The sequence below is a fragment of the Rhinolophus sinicus genome, linkage group LG03 (assembly GCF_036562045.2).
Source record: "Rhinolophus sinicus isolate RSC01 linkage group LG03, ASM3656204v1, whole genome shotgun sequence".
NCBI lineage: Eukaryota > Metazoa > Chordata > Mammalia > Chiroptera > Rhinolophidae > Rhinolophus > Rhinolophus sinicus.
Genome location: NC_133753.1, coordinates 1618498 through 1636655, shown reverse-complemented (window position 1 = coordinate 1636655; position 18158 = coordinate 1618498). Strand labels below are relative to the sequence as shown.

The 18158-nt window shown below is 51.8% G+C and overlaps 1 protein-coding gene across 4 annotated transcripts in view; it reads left to right on the top strand.

The window, feature by feature from the left end:
* Positions 1–18158, top strand: part of ASPG (asparaginase) — a 36151-nt gene that overhangs the window by 3055 nt on the left and 14938 nt on the right. For 3 of the 4 annotated variants that reach the window (XR_012494489.1, XM_074326811.1, XM_074326810.1), the window contains exons 2-4: positions 14030–14138; positions 14804–14915; positions 16589–16714. Coding sequence is in view for 3 of the 4 variants with exons in the window: in XM_074326811.1 (XP_074182912.1) it covers positions 14030–14138; positions 14804–14915; positions 16589–16714 (347 nt within the window). In the remaining variant the exon portion in view is untranslated. The other variant, XM_074326812.1, reaches the window with a different exon arrangement.

Here is an 18158-nt window from a genome sequence, read left to right as displayed (position 1 = left end):
GAGCATTTCTGCGCCTGCTGGTAAACAGTGGCCTGCAGGGCACACGGCTGTACATCCAAGTCCTGCCAAACAAAGGTCAGGACAGCGAGGGGAGGGCAGAGATGGTGACAGCTAGGGACACCCCTTGGCCCACCCCTTCCCTGAGTTCATTGAAGGTGTCACAGGTCAAGGGACATCATGAATCCAGAAACAGCCAATAACCCCTGCCGCAAGCTGGGCAGTACCAGAGGCTGAGGAACTCAGAGGCCTGGGCGCCAAACTGCAGCCCTACCTGCCTTGGTCCCCACCTGCCGAGTGGCCCCCGTGAGCCCAGCTCCTTGCAGGCACAGCTCAGTGAGCAGAGCTTTGGGGCCAGGCAGCCAAAGGTGCCCAACGGCTGGTGGGGGGGGGGGCTTATGTGGTCCTGGAAGCCAAGGCTTGTTGGTCTGGGTGACGTCCATGGCTTCTCGGTCACAGCAATATGGCATCTGTGCCCCCAGCCTGGACTTCTTCCTCAGTATGGTTCCATGTGCTCACAACTTTACATTTTTATGGCCTGAGTTTTGGGGGTGAGGGGGCTGCTGTCCTAGCAGTGAACCATCCCTTACAGAGGAAGGTATTGGAGCCCAGAAGCATCCGGCTGCCAGCAAACCCGGCTCCCTGCCTGTGCGGAAGGGCAGGCCCTGGTTTTGTAGGGCCTGAAGCCTTGGCAGCCCTGGGTAAGGAAAATCATCCAATTTACAAAATCAGTTAGGTTTGAAAGTGGGTATTTATGTAGAATGATGAAGGAAGTCACGTAAAGCCAAGACTATCACAAAACCCAGAAAAATATTGTTTTGTGGTTTTTTTAGTGGTTAGACATTTATATAATTTAAGAAGTGACCCCCCCTGACTAATCTAGTACCCACCTGGCACCACACATAGTTATTACCATATTATTGACTATATTCCCTATGCTGTACTTAACATCCCCGTGACTATTTTGTAACTACCAAGTTGTATTTCTTAATCCCTTCATCTTTTTCACCCACCCTCTCAACCTCCTTCTCATCTGACAACCATCAAAATGTTCTCTGTATCTATGAGTTTGTTTCTGTTTTATTTGTCTGTTTATTTTGTTCTTTAGATTCCACATATAAGTGAAATCTCATTGCATCATCTTTCTCTGTCTGACATACTCCACTCAGCACAATACCCTCCAGGTCCATCCATGCTGCCACTGATGGCAAGAACCCAGTCCCTTCCCTGGCCGAGCAATAGCCCATTGTATATGTCCCACCTCCACGTTATCCGTTCTTCCATGGACGGACACCAGGCTGCCTCCACATCTTGGCCATTATAAACAGTGCTGTAATGAACATATGGAGGCATACATCCCCTTGAATTAATGTTTTGGGTTTCTTTAGACAAATACCCAGAAGTGGGATTACTAGGTCCTTCTTTGTCTCTTATTATAGAATTTGTTTTAAAGTGTATTTTGTGTGGTCTAAGTCTTGCTACCACACCTTTTTTCCTTCTTTTCGTTTCTATTTTCGTGGAATATGTTTCCCTTTACTTTCAGTCTGTATGAGTCTTTCAATCTGAAGTGTGTCTCTCGTAGGCAGCAGATGTAAGGGGTTTGTTTTCTTATCCATTCACCCACCCTGTATCTTTTGAGTGGAGCATTTTGTCCACTTACACTAAAAGCAATTGTTGATAGGTATGTAGTTATTGCCATTTTATTATTCATAATTTAGATTTTTTTTTTTCATCTTAAAAAAGTTCCTCTAACATTCCTTGTAATACTGGTTTGGTATTTTTTGTCTGGGAAGCTCTTTATCTGTCCTTCGATTCTAAATGACAGCCTTGCTGGGCCGAGTAATCTTGGTTGTAGGTCCTTGCTTTTCATCATGTTGAGTATTTTGTGCCAGTCCCTTCTGGCCTGCAAAGTCTCCGTTGAGAAATCAGTCCTTTGCTTTCTCTCTTCTCCTTCTGGTCCCCCTATGATGCGAATGTTGTCATGTTTGATGTTGCCCCAGAGGTCTCTTGAACTTCCTCATTTTTCTTTATTCTTTTTTCTTTTTGCTGTTCTGATTGGGTGTTTAGCCTTGTCTTGCAAATTGCTGATTCGATCCTCTGGTTCATCTAGTCGGCTGGTGATTCCTTCTAGTGTATTCTTCATTCCAGTTACTGTATTCTTCGCTTCTGTCTGGTTCTTTCTTATGCTTTCTATACCTCTTTTTATGCTGGCTATCTCTCTGCTGAAGTTCTCACTAAGTTCCTTGAGCATCCTTATAACCATTGTTTTAAACTCTGTGTCTGGTAGTTTGCTTGCCTCCATTTCATTTAGTCTTTTTTCTGAAATTTTCTCCTGTTCTTTCATTTGGGACATATTTCTTTGTTTCCTCATTTTGGCTGCCTCCCTGTGTTTGTTTCTATGTATTAGGTAGATTTGCTGTGTCTCCCACTCTTGGCCAGGTGACCTTATGTAGTAGGTGTCCTGTGGGGCCCTGGTATAGTCTCCCTGGTCACCTGTTCTGGGCGCTTCTGGAGTGTCCCTTGTGTGGATTGTGTGTGCCCTCCTGTTATAGTTGAGCCTTGATTGCTATTGGCATATCAGTGGATGGGATTGACCCTTAGGCTGATTGGCTGTGGGGTTTGGCTGTGTCTGTAGCTCACAGGCTGCTGTGCGGGGGGTTTACCCCACTGAGTGGGATTCACCCTGGGGGCTCTGGGGCCTGTTAGACCTCCCTTTGGGTGTGCCACTTGTGGGGCTAAATGGGCCGTGCTCTGCTATGGTCTGAAGCCAGCCTCCAAGTATGTTGGTTCTGGGGCTTCTTGGGAGGGGCCCAGGTCAGCCACTGCCTGTGACCAGCCGGGGGCTACCTGGTAGGAGCTACAAAGTGATCTGAGTTTGTTTGCTACCTGTGCTAACCCTGGAGGCACATGGGAGAGGCCACACTGCTAACTGAGAATGGCTGTCACCAGTACCGGGCCTGGGGTGGCTCTGCAAAAAGCCAGGACACCCTGAGGCCTGCTGCCACCTGCAGGCTCCCTTAAGGTTCAGCCCCTGATAAAGCCTCGTGCAGTATACAAGTTGGGTGAGGCAGGGTCTCAGGGAGTCACTAGAGTGAGAAGAGTCACCAGGTCACCAGGTTAATGTAGACTCTGGTTTGGTCCCAGTGCTGAGCCTGGAGCGACTCAGCAAAAGCCTCAGAGCTCACCAAGGCCAGTCACTGCCCATCTGGGGCCCATGGCCTCTGATAGTTTTCCAGAAAGAGTGTGATGAGAATGGGGCTGGTTGTTCTTGGAGAAAGTGCCTCTGGTGTTGGGGCAGTTGGGTGGGGCGGGGTCCCAGTGAGTCAGCAGAGCAGAACTTTGAAGCTTAACAGGCCAATCAGATTCAGATTTGGCCGGAAGTGTAGGGGGCGGGCTCAACACAGGAAAGATGGCGCCCGCCTGCCGGCTGCCCAGGAGGAGGATTTCTTCTCAGGGAAATGGTGACTGTCCCCCAACTCTTGCCTGAAGCCACACACCTCAGTCTGCCCCCCACATGTCTCCAATGTCACCGTCCCTGCGCTGGAGCCTAAGGTGAGTGCCTGTGAGCAACTGAGTCTGTGCATGGCCATTTAAGAGGATGCCTGGGTTTCCTGCTGGCTTCCATCCCACCCAGATGGCTGGAATCCGCACTGTTTTTCACAGCCAGGTGTTGTGGGGGCTCCTTTTCCTTTGTGGGGGACTGGGGTCCCTCACTTTTCCAGGAGGGACCTCCATGGCCGAGATATCCCTCTTGGTTCTCAGCTGCCACATGGAGGCTTGGGGCTGGCCTGTTTCGCATCTCCGTGCCTCCTACCAGTGTCAACATGGCAAAGCTTCTGTTCAGCCGGACTTCAGATGGCTCTCCAGGTTGATTGTTCTATATTGTAATTTTGATGCGTTCAAGGGACGAGGCCAGCACAGTGTTTATCTACATTGCCATCTTGGATCGCTCCTGTTTTTTGTTTGTTTGTTTTTAACATGAGAAAATAAGCCCATTTAATGTCCATATATGTATGGGAACCCTGCACACGTGAAAGAATCAGAGCCCTACATGCAAGCGCGGCAGTGACAGAAAGGGAACATGGGTACTTAGGACATCCTGAGTGAGGGATGAGGTAAGGGGTTTTGGGGGCTTCAAAGAGTCACTGCAGGATGTGGCTAATGATCTCTTATTAAGGGCAAGGCCCCTAACTCACGTTTTTCTAGGTAGTTAAGGGAGGGGTGCAAGCTTCTCCAGAGCCCACAGCTAAAGCTGCCTTCAGCTCGGAACAATCCCTGTACCACTGAGGCACATCTTGGGGTGACGTGGTCTGAACCCTCACATTTCCTTCCTTTGGGCTGGTCGATTGTTCCCTATCTCATTAAACTGGTCTTAGCCTTGGAAAAGTTCAGCTCAGTGGATGTCGTGCCCATTTCAGGAAGCAGCGGTGCGGTGGCTCCCACTGTGGTGCGTGAAGCTGGCAGGCCTTTAACAGGAGGTCTGTCTGTGGGAGAAGAAACACAGACAGAAACTCTGGTTAATGACCAGAGTGGAAGTGGCGCGGGTTGATTTCTTAGCGGTGACTGTTCAGCAGTCTCCTCAGAGTGGAAAGGCCATTCAGTCAGAGGACAGTAGAATGTGCCTCCAATGAAGGGAGGCCAGGGGCTGCAGCAGGAGTCAGGTCTGTCCTACTCTTTTCTCTGACCTTTTTACTTCTTCATTAGCCCTTTTCAATAAGTCTTTCAGTGAAGCTACTTGGAAATTTTGAAACTGTTGACGTAAGAAACATTCCAACTTGTAGAGAATTTTATGAGTTTATTTGAGCCAAAATGATAACAATTGCTGGGAAGCGGGATCTCAACGGATTGAGAAAATGCTCCTGAGAAAGGCAGTTTTGCAGCTTATTTTATACATTAGAATTAAAGGAGGAGACATAAGGGGGGTTACATGGAATCCATGGGTGGTAGGTTAAGGGGGTGGGAGGAAGCAAAGCGGGGAGATCCCTGGGGTTGGATAAAAAGTAAAACGGAGAGACACACGCTTCCTTTACACGGGTGGGTACAGGACAGACAACAATTAACCCTTAAGCACGTGGAGATGGTATGGGAACAACAAAATAACAGTGAGGGGTCTGTGGTGTGGGCTCTGGTGGGAGGTTGTGCCCTGAGGGGTCTGGGGAAGGAGATTCCTCTGACACTTCAAAAGTCTGTTATCTTAGATGCAAAAAGACAACAGACAGGCTCACTTCAGGTAAAGAGTGACCTTTGTCAAGGAAGCTACAGGTCTAGGACGTGACTACCTGCCATGACCCACCTTTAGTTAGGAATTTTGACGTTCAGACCATCCTGTGTGGTTACTTTCAGTCTCTGAGTTTGTAGGACCTGCCAGACTGGCCTCCCTGGAGCTCATCAGGTTTAGTATGTGGCCCCTTTTTCATCCACTGTTCCCCCTTTGGGTCATAATTCAATGTGAAGGATGCATTGGTTGGATGGTGTGGTTTTCTGGAGCTAGGAAAGCTCATTCCCTAGGAAGTCTTAGTGTCATCATTTGTCTTGCTAAACGTTGGACCATTGTGGGTGGGGCAAGACTGTAACCTTGGATGGCAGTCGGGGCTGAATTTTTCTCCAAAGGGCAAGGCAGGCACATGGGAGGCAGCCAGGTCTATGCGCCTTCATTAAGAAAAACACCACTCTGTATCATTTCTAAACTACAAGCTGTCATGATCCAAGTTTTGCCGTCTGTCTCACTTTTCTGAATTTTGTGTCTAGTATAACACTTATAGTTTGAGGGTACACCATACACCTCTTCAGTTTTCACCATCTGACCATCAGATGGGTTCCTATTTACTGATTATTATTATTATATTAATATGGCCCATCTACTTCCCATTGGAAGCACTCAAGTGCCTTTCGTTGTTAATCTGATTCCTGCTAGTTGTGCAATTGGGAACCGTAACATTCAGGTTTAATTGGGGTCAAGGCTATAAGAACACAATGGTATAAATTACAATGACCATCTGAAAATTCCCAGAGGCCAGGAGGACAGTAAAATTTCATAAGTGGACTTCCTGGGCCCCAGCAGCCATTACTGAGGAGTTTCCTGTAAAACATTCCTAGGAACAAGAAGGTGGTCAGTAAGCAAAACACAATCATGGTGTCTTCATCCTGCAAAGAAAGTAGAAAAGTTGCTGGGTTAAGACTGTCACTTCGAGTTAAAGTAATATCGGGCGCAGAAAGCAGAAGTGCTTCATAAGAAGCCAGTCGACTGACAGAAGTGTTGAGTGTGATGAGAGTTCAGTAGAGAGTCAGCAGAATGAGGAACTTAAATACAGGAGCGCCCATAACTATCTCTTCTGTTTGCACAATGTGGCTGTAGCACAGATGGCAGTCATGCAGGGAGGGGGCCCTTTGGCTGTGAGTCTAACTGCTGACTATAACATCCTGTGTTGTAACAGGTCTGTGGTCATCTCTGCGTGTTTGAGTTAAAACTCCTAAGGCATTTCCTTTATTTTCATGTATAAAAGGAAGAAAGTTTATAATTAACATGTTGCGTACGGCGGGGTTTAAATCCCTCATACCCCTCTGTTCCGGCAGGTTTTTAAAAGAAACTACTTTAAAATGCACTCTTCTCTTTAAAGCATAAATGCTTCTATGTCATTTATTATTTTTCTATGGAATTTTTTAGGATTTACTCACCTATGTTGTTAGTAATCCCTCCTGGTGTGATACTGCAGAAAGCAGCTTCCCTTGTGCAGTGGCAATGGAGAACAATGCGGCTTTGAAAAAAATCCATTCTAACGCGAATGGTAGCATTGTTGCATAGCAATGCATGGGAGCATTGTTGCGTAACTATGGCCAATAATATGAAAATAATTCCTTTCAAATTCCTATAACTTTGCATTGACGAGGTTACAATATGTATTTCATGAGGTATCACTGAAGAGTTAAATAAAATAATTCGGTGTTTTTCCAAAAATAACATAATTCAAAATCGCCTAAGGGATACTCAGGTTCCAAATGTTATAAACAAATCACTACAGTTCTGGAAAACTCTGTTTATTCGTACATCCATTGTTGTGAATGTAACACGTGAAATGACTCATGGGTGAAAAAATGTATCCGATTCAAAATCACTATTTTTTTAGAAAAAAAAAAGAATTCTAAAAAGTGTACATATGATGCAGACTTTATTCATTAACGACATTTGCCCGTTAGATATTAACGAAACACAAATAATTCAATAAAATATGCAAAGTAAAAAGAGTCAACAGTAAAAACGAGAATTCTCGTTATCCATCCTTAACGTATGGCTCAGAAAAAAGGAAGATTCTCGTGATCCGTACGCAACGTGTTAAGGTGTCCCAGGGCGGGAGCTTTAGGTCATACTTCCTCTAGAGCTTCTGCAGCTTGTTTCCCTTGGGGCTCCATTGACTTGGATCAGGTCGATCTGATTTTAATAAGACATGTTTTCATTAATGAAAAATTTGGAAGCCACTTGTAACAGCATCCAGTCAGACCCAGGAACCCTTGAAGCTGTTTGTTTGTTTTTGGAGGAGGAAAGAAAGGGTACGATTTCTCTGAGGCTTTCAAGTTAATCAGTAGCCCATCTTCAGACATTAGATGACCAAGGTATTTTCCCTGGGGTAAACAGAATCAAAGCTTGTCCTTTGGGACCCTGTGTCCCTTTATGGCTGGCTGTTGTAATGGGTAAATTGTGTCCTCTTGGGAGTCTAATATACCCTAGAGCACAAAGGTAAATCATCCACATATTGGATTAGAGTGGAATCTCTGGGAAATTCAACATCATTCAAATCAGCTTTCAGTATCTGAGAGAACTAGATGGGACTCTCTGTCTACCCCAGGGCATTACTGTCCAAGTAAACTCCGATCTTTCCAGGTGAAAGTAAAGAGGTATTTCCTGTCTTTTTTTTTTTTTTAACAGGAATGCTGAAAAAGGTACTACCTAAATCTATCACTGAAAAGTAATGACAGTACACATAGGAATAGCTGATAGTAGGGTGTGTGGGTTTGGAACCACAGGCTATCTATAGCTCTGAGATCCTGTGCAAATCTCCATCCTTTCCCACTGGGTTTCCTTACTGGGAGGACGGGAGAATGACAGGGGCTCCTGCATGGAATTATAAGCCCTCTTTTTAAGTGATCTCGTATAATGGGCTAATTCCAGCTAGTGCATCAGGCCTCAAAGGATATTGGTGACTATTAGGCAGAGGGGAATATTGTCAGTAGTTATTCTGATAGGAGTGGCTGACTTAGTCTTGTCAGTATCTGTACTGGAAAAGGCCCAAAGCTGCATTGGAACGTCCCGTAACAAACGTTCAGTCTCAAGATGAGTTTCTTCTTGTGGAGGGTCCTTTAAAATCATTGCGTTCCCAATTGGTTCAGTCTCTGATTCATTTCGTTCTAAATACGGTTCACCTTCTGGGAGAGGGATATGTGGGTGTCATGGGTTTCAGGAAAGTCTCGCCCTATCAGATGAGTTGGGGCAGATTTGACTAGTAAAAATCCATGTTGGCCTGTAATGTCCCCTAGCTGGAAGGAAACAGGTCCTGATTTAAAACAGACATTGGTTGATTAGCCGTCCCTACCGTTTGTACAGAAGCTTTACTCCGAGGGAGAGGGCAACTGAGTTGGGTGGGTAGGGCTGAGAGCAGACAAAGAAGCCCAGTCCCTACCAGGGCCTCAGTCGTTTCCCTCTTAGGTCCTTTCACTTTGTCCTGAAGTATCGGTAAGGAGATAGTCCTAGGAGCAGCCCTAGGCTGCGTCTGATTCTTTTCTTTCCCCAAATCCCACTTCAGTTTTCTACAATCCTTAAGGTGACCTGACTTTTTGCAGTAAATGCAGACTCCTCTACAGGAGTTCCCAGCAAACCTTACTTAGTGATTCTGTTGCTTTGCTCTCAGAAGCCAGTAGGTGTGTTAACTGGAATAGGTCACGATAGCCAGGATCATATGTTCTAGCTGTTAAATCAAATTCCTCTGTGAACCCACCAGGGTGGTCAGGAAATCTTTACTTAGATTCCTTAATTCTGTCCTAGTGCAAGGAGAGATTACGGCTGCTTCTCCTTGTCCTGAGACTGGCCTTTCTCTACAGGGAGCTGCCAGGATTTGGTTTTGTTCCTAGTCTGTCCTGGTCTGGTTTTCTATTCTGAGTCTCCCCTCAGTCAGGAGGGTGCTGTGGTGGAGGAGGTGTGGGGAGAGAGAGGAAGGGCGAGGAGGAAAGGACAGTAAGTCCAGACAATGGAGTAAAGGGTACAGCGGGCGGTTGGAGAACAGGGAAAGTGGGGTGTTGGCCTGGAGCAGCTCCGGAAATCTTTAGTTCAGAGACAGCCCCTGCAATGCTCTTCCTAACTTCCTGGAGAGAAGACCGTCTCTCTGGGCTCCATTCCACAGGCTTCTGTTTGCCAGTTGAGGTGAGGCTTCCATCCGTTCCGTCTGATTTTAGAGCTGACCTTTTTTCTAGTAATTAGTTTAGGTGTCAAGAGAGCTCCATTTCGCCCATCTTCTGTTGATACCACTTCTAGTTCAATCTTCCAGTTCCTGTAAATACGGGTACTTGCGAGTACAGGCTCCCTGCAAACTGTACATCTGCAGGAATATTGATGGGGGTTGGGGGCTTGTTGGCCTGGGAGGCATGATTTCCCGTGTTAATTTTAGTTTCCTTTTGAGATCAGCAGATTCTGAACCAACTTCTAGGGATATTGTGTGGTGGGTTGGAATGTGCTGCTTATGGGTTGAGCTCCAAGGGGCTGTCACCTCCCAAGTGGCTCCAACCCTTACTTCTCGGTTTCTCTCTCCAGCTGTCTAGGGAACCAACCGGCCTTTATGTGCATGTCCCCAGACGAGTCAAATTTAGTGACAGTGGTGTTGGGTTCCCTGTGGGGCTGTGCTTGTCTTGAGGGGTGGGCACAGAGATTCTTAGTCACCCAAGAATACCCAGTATTCGGGGTGGAGGGAGTAAATGCCCCTTGTCTTCAGAGCAGAATGAGTTCAGACTCATTTATCCAGCAAAAGCTTTTGTTCAGACTCGCAGTCAGCAATCCCAATTGAAAAGCCCAAATTAAAAACCAGCCACCCATTTGTTTTCCCTCCTGTCCCTGGCTTATCTCAACCCTTAACCTTTAATGCCACCTCGAGGATTTTATTTTTTTATCTTTAGAACAGCTCCAATAAAGTCAGGGCCTCCTACTGTAAAACAAGGAGGCCCGGAATTCCAAGAAAAACTCACCCATCTTCACCTGACGTCACAAGGGCCCCCCGGACCTCGCACCGGGGCCAGGTCTGCAGGGGGTCCTGGGGGGCTTCTTTGGAAGCCTGCCAACTGCACCAAGTAAATGGCGATGCAAGAAACGCCCCAACCTCTAGAGAATTTTATGAGTTTATTTGAGCCAGACTGACGACAATTGCCAGGAAATGGGATCGCAATGGATTGAGAAAATGCTCCCGAGTACGGCAGTTTTGCAGCTTATTTTATACATTAGAATCAAAGAAGGAGACATAAGGGGGATTACATGGAATCTATAGGTGATAGGTTAAGGCCCCGGGAGAAAGCAAAGCGGGGAGATCCCTGGGGTTGGATAAAAAGTAAAACGGAGAGACACACACTCCTTTACACGGGTGGGTACAGGACAGACAACAATTAACACTTAAGCACGTGGAGATGGTATGGGAACAACAAAATAACAGTGAGGGGGTCTGTGGTCTGGGCTCTGGGGGGAGGTTGTGCCCTGAGGGGTCTAGGGAAGGAGATTCCTCTGACACTTCAAAGGTATGTTATCTTAGATGCAAAAAGACAACTGACAGGCTCCCTTCAGATAAAGAATGACCTTTGTCAAGGAAGCTACAGATCTAGGACGTGACTACCTGCCATGACCCACCTTTAGTTAGGAATTTTGATGTTCAGACCATCCTGTGTGGTCACGTTCAGTCTCTGAGTCTGTAGGGCCTGCCAGGCTGGCCTCCCCGGAGCTCATCAGGTTTAGTACGTGGCCCCTTTTTCATCCACAAAATCTTCTGTAATCTTCTGCCTACAGGTGAAAATAGCTGTCTTGTTCTGCTGGCTCGATTTGGGAACGCTTACTTTCAAGTGCAGTTTTTAAATGATTTTATCTACTGGAACATTCGTCACAGTTGCCGTTGTAACTTTAGGCTACAGTCCCCGAGCCGAAGGCGTTAGCCCATGTTCCTATCTCGCCATAGTTCAGAGCTTCCAACCTGACAGTTTCCAAGCCAAGCTCTTAGAACATAAACACTTCTAGGCGGTCTTTCCATAAGGTTTTGCCATGGTTTTTCTTTCATTTTTCTTCATAAGTGCAATGTCCTAATTTTTACACTATCTGAAGTCGAACAGGAAGGGGACTGAGTGGATTTTGACTTTTGTTCTAATTTCTGTCCTACGTCTTCTTAAGGGAATTTAATGACTAGCCATTATAACAATATGAAGGCTCTCTAAGAAAAAGTTTCTTTTCAACTTAGAAGTTTTTCCACTTAAAAGGGTCCATCATCAGGCCTTGGTGGTAGGGTTTATAGTGAATCAAACCAATTAACCTTTTATGGTTTAACCAAGGATGCAAGAAAATAAAGAAAGCAAAGACTTTTGTTGCCAGCAGTAACAGGTAACGAAGGTAGAGATGACAAAGGTCCCTTATGAGCTGGGGCGCCTCATGACACATTCCCTTGGGAGCTGGCACAACCGGACAGGGGCACCCTGGGAGCCCCAGTCTCTTCAACTGGCCACTAGGTACACCCCTCTAAGTGCACCTTCCAAGTGGAGATACCAGAGAAAATATTACCAGTGGGCACGAAAGCCAAGCACTCAGGACATATTACAAGATGAGAGGTAAGTCGTCAGATAGAGAAAAGCAGAATTTTGAAGGCCAGGAGTCCTCATATGAAATAACCGAGTGTCTAGCCTACAAAACTAGTTTTACATATATTTTCTCCTGCCATTTAAATTTAGAAGAGATAAAAAGATTCTCACTGTTTTGCTCCCAGTGGATCCCGCAGACAGAGGTCGGGTGGGGGCGGGGTGCTGACCTGGAAGAATCCTGACCTTAGGCCGGTGCCGGTGTCAGACACCCCAGGGCCTCCTTGTGTTTGGCAACCTTGAGGGGAAGCAGGCTTCCAGCCAGTGCGATTATCCTGCGCACAGCGCCAGTGCCAGCGGTGGTAGGACCAAGCTGTCCTGTACCCTCAAGGTTCTTCTGGCTGGTCTAATAGTCCAACAGACATGAGGCAGGTTAGCAAGAGGAAATAAGCCAGTTTAATACGTACACATGTGCAGGACCCCAGAACACAGAGATGCCCCACTCCCCACAATTCTGCGTAGCTGTTCCCGCTCTCTGGCAGCCAGCTTTCCTGTTCTCCAATGACAGTGCGCTGGCAGCATTTTGCGCAGAGATTAGGACAGAAAGAGAGCGTGGCCCAGACACTCCCCAGCGGGGACACCAGGTCCTGGTCATGAGGGGACCTCCCACTCTGCCCCTTCCTGCTACACTGGCAGTGCTGCCCCACCACTGGCCAGCAATAACCTAGCTATGGGTGGAGGGGACCATGCATGTCGTGAGCTTGTCCCATGAACTGAAATCTGGATTCCCAGATTTCCACAGACACCCCAGGGCCCCCCACCAGGAGGGGAGCTGGAGTGGAAAGTGGCCATGTGAGGGTCCTGGTGCTGCCATAACAAATGACCACAGACAGGGTGGTCTACAGCAACAGAAACGTCTCCTGTCACTGTGCTGGAGGCAGAGAAGTCTGACCCTCGTCCTTTGGCTTGTGGCCGCATCCCTGGAGCCTTCCAGGCCAGCATCTGCACGTCTCTCTCTGCTGCCCTTCTGTGTCCTCCTCCTCTGCGTGTCTAACCTGCTCTGCCTCCCTATTCCAAGGGAGCTGGTCATGGCTTTCAGGGCCACTGTGTAATCCAGGGTCATCTCCCCATCTCAATACCCTTAATTTACCTTTGCATTCAGGTCACACAGGCCCTGGGGATCAGAACGTGGACAGCTTTGGGGGCCATTTTTTGGCCTGCTGCAGATGGGGGAAACTGAGCCACCAGTGCCGGCTGGCTGGGTGGGTGGCTCTGAGCCTTCCTCCATGCCCAGAGTGTGAAGTTGGGTCCTGGAAGCCAGCAGGGCCGATGAGTCCAGACATTTATGGAGGCAGACGCGTGTGCTGGTCATGCTTCGAGCGTTTGGGGAGGTGGCCGGTCTGGCATTCACACATGGATGGCCCCTTGAGTGTGGTTTCCTTACAGAGCCACAAGCAGCCAACCTCATGGCTCACTCCTGCAGCCAACAGGATAGGGGAGTGGGGGGCTTTGTGCGGACAGGGTGGGTGGGGGAGGGGTAGTTGTTCAGTGTGCTACCCTCGGGTCGCCCTCTTTGGTTGGGGAGCCGGCGTCACATCCACAAACATCCGTGGAGCCAACGGGGCTGTGCTGTCCAGGGGACTGGCAGGGGTGTTGGCACTGGGGCCTGGCATTTAGCAGGTGGACACATGGGCATCTCACCCTCGGACATTGTGCTAAGTCAGAGAAAGTCTTCAGTTCGCTAAGTTTGTGGTTATGCAGCCACAGGAAACTGATACACCCAGTGGAGGGCCAGGGTGGGAAGTAGACCCCTGCCAGGAGCTGCAGGGCAGGCAGGAGCAGGCATCTGGGGGCAGAAGGGACATTTGGGGATGGCTGCAGAGGGCCTGGGGCTGTGGGCTGAGAGGTGGCGGCCTGAGCTTAGATGCTGACCCTCGGGAAAGGAGCCTGTCGGGGAGAGACTCCAGCCCCTGGAGAGATGGACTCTCAGGAAGGACTGAGGGTGGGGGGTCCCTCAGGGGTGAGGCAAGTGGGCTTCGGGCTCCTTACATGGGAGACTTCAAGCGTGAGGATGCGACCTGCCGTTGCCAGCTTTGCAGACGGAGCAAGGGGACCCTGCCAGAGCCTGTCCCCAGCTCGGGCGGAAAATGGCCCAGCGAGGGGACAGGGCCCAGCAGCTGGGGGAGCTGGCACTGGCTGCAACTCCCCACGCCCCCGTCTCTGCCTGCAGTGCTCGTCCCCGGGAGGGACCTGGCCAATGTCTTGAGGACGCTGCCCATGTTCCACGACAAGGAACACGCCCAGGCCTGTGGCCTCCCTGAGAACATGCTGGTGCTGCCGTGAGTGTGGGCGCCTCTGGGGTCCCGGGGGAGGGCCCTCCTGAGCCTGGATGGCACAGGCTGCTCCGTGCGGGCGGCAGGCTGTGCTACCCAGGGCTTCCGTGGTGAGCCCTTTGCAGGGGGCCGCCACTAATGTCCTCTTGTATGTTCACGGCTTTCGAACGGACCCACAGCCCCCTTTCAAGTGAGCCTTGGACCCCACCAGTTTGGGGGTGTGGGGGCTGGCCCCAGGTGGCCCCTTCTCTCCACAGCGTGAAGGTCCCTTGTTAGTCAGCTCACCCAGGCTGCTCAGTGCCCTTCATGGCTGTCAGGCTGAGCGAGGACTCTCCCTCCTGGTCACTGGCCTCCCTGCTGCCAGCCATCCTCCTCCCAGGGCTGAGCCCAGCCTCCCTCCCAGAGCCAGAGGTGGGAAGGGGACGCTGCTCCCTGGGGAACAGCCCTTCCTGGCAGGTCCTTGGTCCCTCCCTGCGACCGTGGTCCCTGTTCCTGGGGTCTCCCTGTGGGAGGGAAGCCAGGCCCTGTACTTAGGACGCGGAGAGCTTGTGGCTGTGTAGGGCTCCCGGGCACTGGGCCCCGGGTGCAGGGGCCACGCTGGGCAGAGAGAACAGAGCAGGCCAAAGGAGGAGGGGGCACAGTAGTGGGAGCTGCCCTTCTGTCTCCCTCAGGCCTGCCCGTCCTGGCCAGAGGGTCATCTACACAGTGCTGGAGTGCCAGCCCCTCTTCGACTCCAGTGACATGACCATCACCGAGTGGGTTCAAATTGCTCAGATCATCGAGGTAGCTGGGGGTTGTGGGCGGGGCTTGGGGTTGTGGGCGGGGCTGTGGGTACTGGGTGGGGCTATGAAGGTGGGTGGGGCAGGGCCAGCACTGCAGAAGCACTCTGAGGTCCGGGGTGGGGTCAGCCTGCCTGGCCTGAGCGGACTGGTAGCTTCAGGAAAGTGCTGGGCCCTCTGAGGCAGTTTCCCTGTGTGAGTGGAGGGTGGGCAGCGCGGGCCTCCTCCTTTCCTGGGTGAGGAAATAGCCCAGACATCCATCCTGGTTTATGCGTACAATTCGTTCATCCTAGTTGGTATCCTAGGCCGGGATGTGTGATAGTTCCCCGAAGACTGACAAGCTCCACACCTGGCTCGTTCCCTTCTGTCCACCCCACAACCTGGGGCTGAGGTCTTAGTGGAATTAGGACCCATTGAAAGGGTGCAGAACGCTGCGAGGGGGTGTCGTGGCTTATAGCATCAAGTATGCACGCCTTACCTGCACGGCCAGAGTGCCCTTCGCCAGCTTTCCCCTCTGTTCTCCCCACCCCACTGTCGCCAGCCCCTGACCCTGCGTGATTCTGGCTCCCGGGTTGGGGGCCCTGGCAGCCTGAGGGATGGGTCCCAGCCACATGCTTGTCTCCTGGGGGAGAACAGCTTCCTGGCCCTCGTCTCCTCTCACTGTGAGCATCTGGGACAGTGTGACCCGGGGCTGGCCCTCATGTTCCTAAGTGGGGCCACTAGCTGCCAGTGGGCATGTCTGGGGCAGTCTCCCTGGTGTCTGCAGTTCCCGCTGTGCAGAGAGGGCCTTGGGAGCCCGGTGGCCCTAACTGTGGCCATGCCCCATGTGGCCAGCAGAGGGCGCCCCAGCCCACCCCATGGCTCAGCTCTGCAGTTTCAGGCCAGCTTGGCTTGGTCTTTCAATGGGCCACCAGGAATGGTTCCCTCAGGATGGCACCCTCAGGAGGGCATAGACCCCTTGGCTCCCATAACTGTGCCCCTCACAACCACTCTGGGGCCCAGTCTTGGCTGCCCCACGGAAGGTGGTGGCTGGAGGACATCCCTGCCTAGCCACCCTAACTCCTGGAAGGATCCTTCCCCAGTTCGCCCGTCTGCCTGCTGCCTGCCTGTTGGGTCCAGTTCCAGGCAGCCTCCCAGGTCACCTGCCAGCTCCTAGCTCCCGCTTTGCCCCCTGCCCTTGCTGGGTCCACGCCCAGCCCTCCTACTGGACCTCAAGGCTGGTGACTCACTCAGCCCTTGGCTCCTGCAGCTCTGGGGGCAGTGGCCACTCAGCAAGGGACTCTCTGGAGCACTGAACTGAGTTCTGGCTGGTCCCCCAGTGACCAGTGTTCTCGAGAACCCTGACTGGGCCTTGCCTGGGGGAGATACTACCCAGAAGTCTGGAGGGGGCCCTGCCTGTCCTCAGACCCATGTCTTCTCATGTACTGAGGGGTATTGGGGGGGGGGGGTCAGGGAAGGAGGCCATCGTGGGGTGGGGAGAGCCTGGGGCTGGGACTCCAGGCAGCGGCTGGTTTCCAGAGAGGGCCCTCAGTGGCCAGGGTCCCACTGCCACCGTACCCCGTCCCTCCTGCTGCGTCTGGTGCCCCTTCCTGCTGGTGGAGGGGACCAGGTGCCTGTTTCCAGGAGGGGCCAGCAGTGGCAAGGGGCCAGCCTGCTGAGCGTGCCCCCTCCCCACAGAGGCACTACGAGCAGTACCACGGCTTCGTGGTCATCCATGGAACCGACACCATGGCCTTTGCCGCCTCCGTGCTCTCCTTTGTGCTGGAAAACCTGCAGAAAACTGTCATCCTTACTGGTGCTCAGGTAACATCCCAGGCTGGCCTTCCTGAGGCCACAGGGCCAGTCAGCTCTGCTGGGGAGCCAGCTGGAACCCCGGCTTCTTGTTCAGTCCTGCAGGTCCCACAGCGGGTCCTCCGCTGCCTGTGCCATCTGACCAGTGCTGGTCAGCACCCTGGGCCCTGCCCAGTGCCAGCCCTGCCATCCTGGGGGGAAGGGCCCACACCCTGCGGTCGGCCTTGTCGAGCTGCCCTGCCTTTGTCCCTCTCGCCATTCTCCCCACTGCGGTGCTGATGCCATCCTCGGGCACATGCCACCCCCTCCTCTCTCACCTGGACCCAGCACAATCCCCAAAGCCAAAGCTGGTGGAATGTTCTAGAAAACTGCTGGATTTGTGGGGAGGCGGCAGGGGAAGTCTGGATCCCCATCAGCACCTGCAGCAGAAGCTGATGGGGTCCCCATTGCCTGTGGTGGCATTGCAGGGTCAGTGGCCATAGGGGCCAGCCCTGCACGAATCTCTTAGGGTCCTTTCCCAGGGGCGGAGGCTGAGGCCTTCTCATGGGTAGCCAGAACTGTGTCCCTTTGAAAGGGTCCTGGGAAGTCCTCTCGCCAGGCCTGCCAGGTGCTGACCCAGCTGCCTGCCCTACTCTGTGTCCCTGGTTCCCCAGCGGGTGTCACAGTGTGTCAGCCCACTCGGGGAAGCTCAGGGCGTCACCGCACATGCCCCTTAGCTGCTGCACACCTCCCCCTCGAAGCTCACATGAGAGGGATGGGCCCAGGCTCACCCTGGCTCTTCCCAGACCCAAGTCTCCTGGGGGGATGCAGGGTAGGTTTACGGGCCCTGCAGCCCAGAAAGGATCACATGGGTGTTGCAGCCCGTTGGCCCTTATGAAGCATCCTTCCTGTTATACCCAAGGGGAAACTGAGGCTCAGGGGCCCAGGGCTGCTCACCCACGGCCACACACCTCAGGAGGATCAGAGTTCGGCGGGGTCCCAGGCCCGTGGCCCCCAGGCCCAGGCTCTGTCCCTCTGGAGGTCCTGGTCAGTTTCTCCCCCCTGACAGTGCCCAGCCATCCCCTCCTGTGTCCTATGGAGGCACGTCCACAGTAGCCCAGCCCCTCTTCAGCCTCCTGGCCAGGGGAGTGGGGCTGGCCACTAGTTAGCATCACCCCTGGAGTCCTGGTAGACACAGGAGCAGGTCTGTGACCGAGGCTCGGGCACCCCATGTGAGCTTTCTTTCCATTGCAGCCCACTCCCCTGCCGCCCCTTGGCCACCCTCTGCCTGGCCCATGATTTGACTTGGGCAGTGAGGGAGTGAGGCCGATGTGCCCTTGGGGCCAGGGAGCTAGGCTGGGCAGTGGGATGGTCCCCGGGCGGGAGGCCCGTCGTGCGTTCCTCCCAGGGTGGGGACTGGCTGACCGCTGGCCACCAGCAGTGGGCTCTGGGGCCTGCAGGGGGAGCAGGCTGGTAT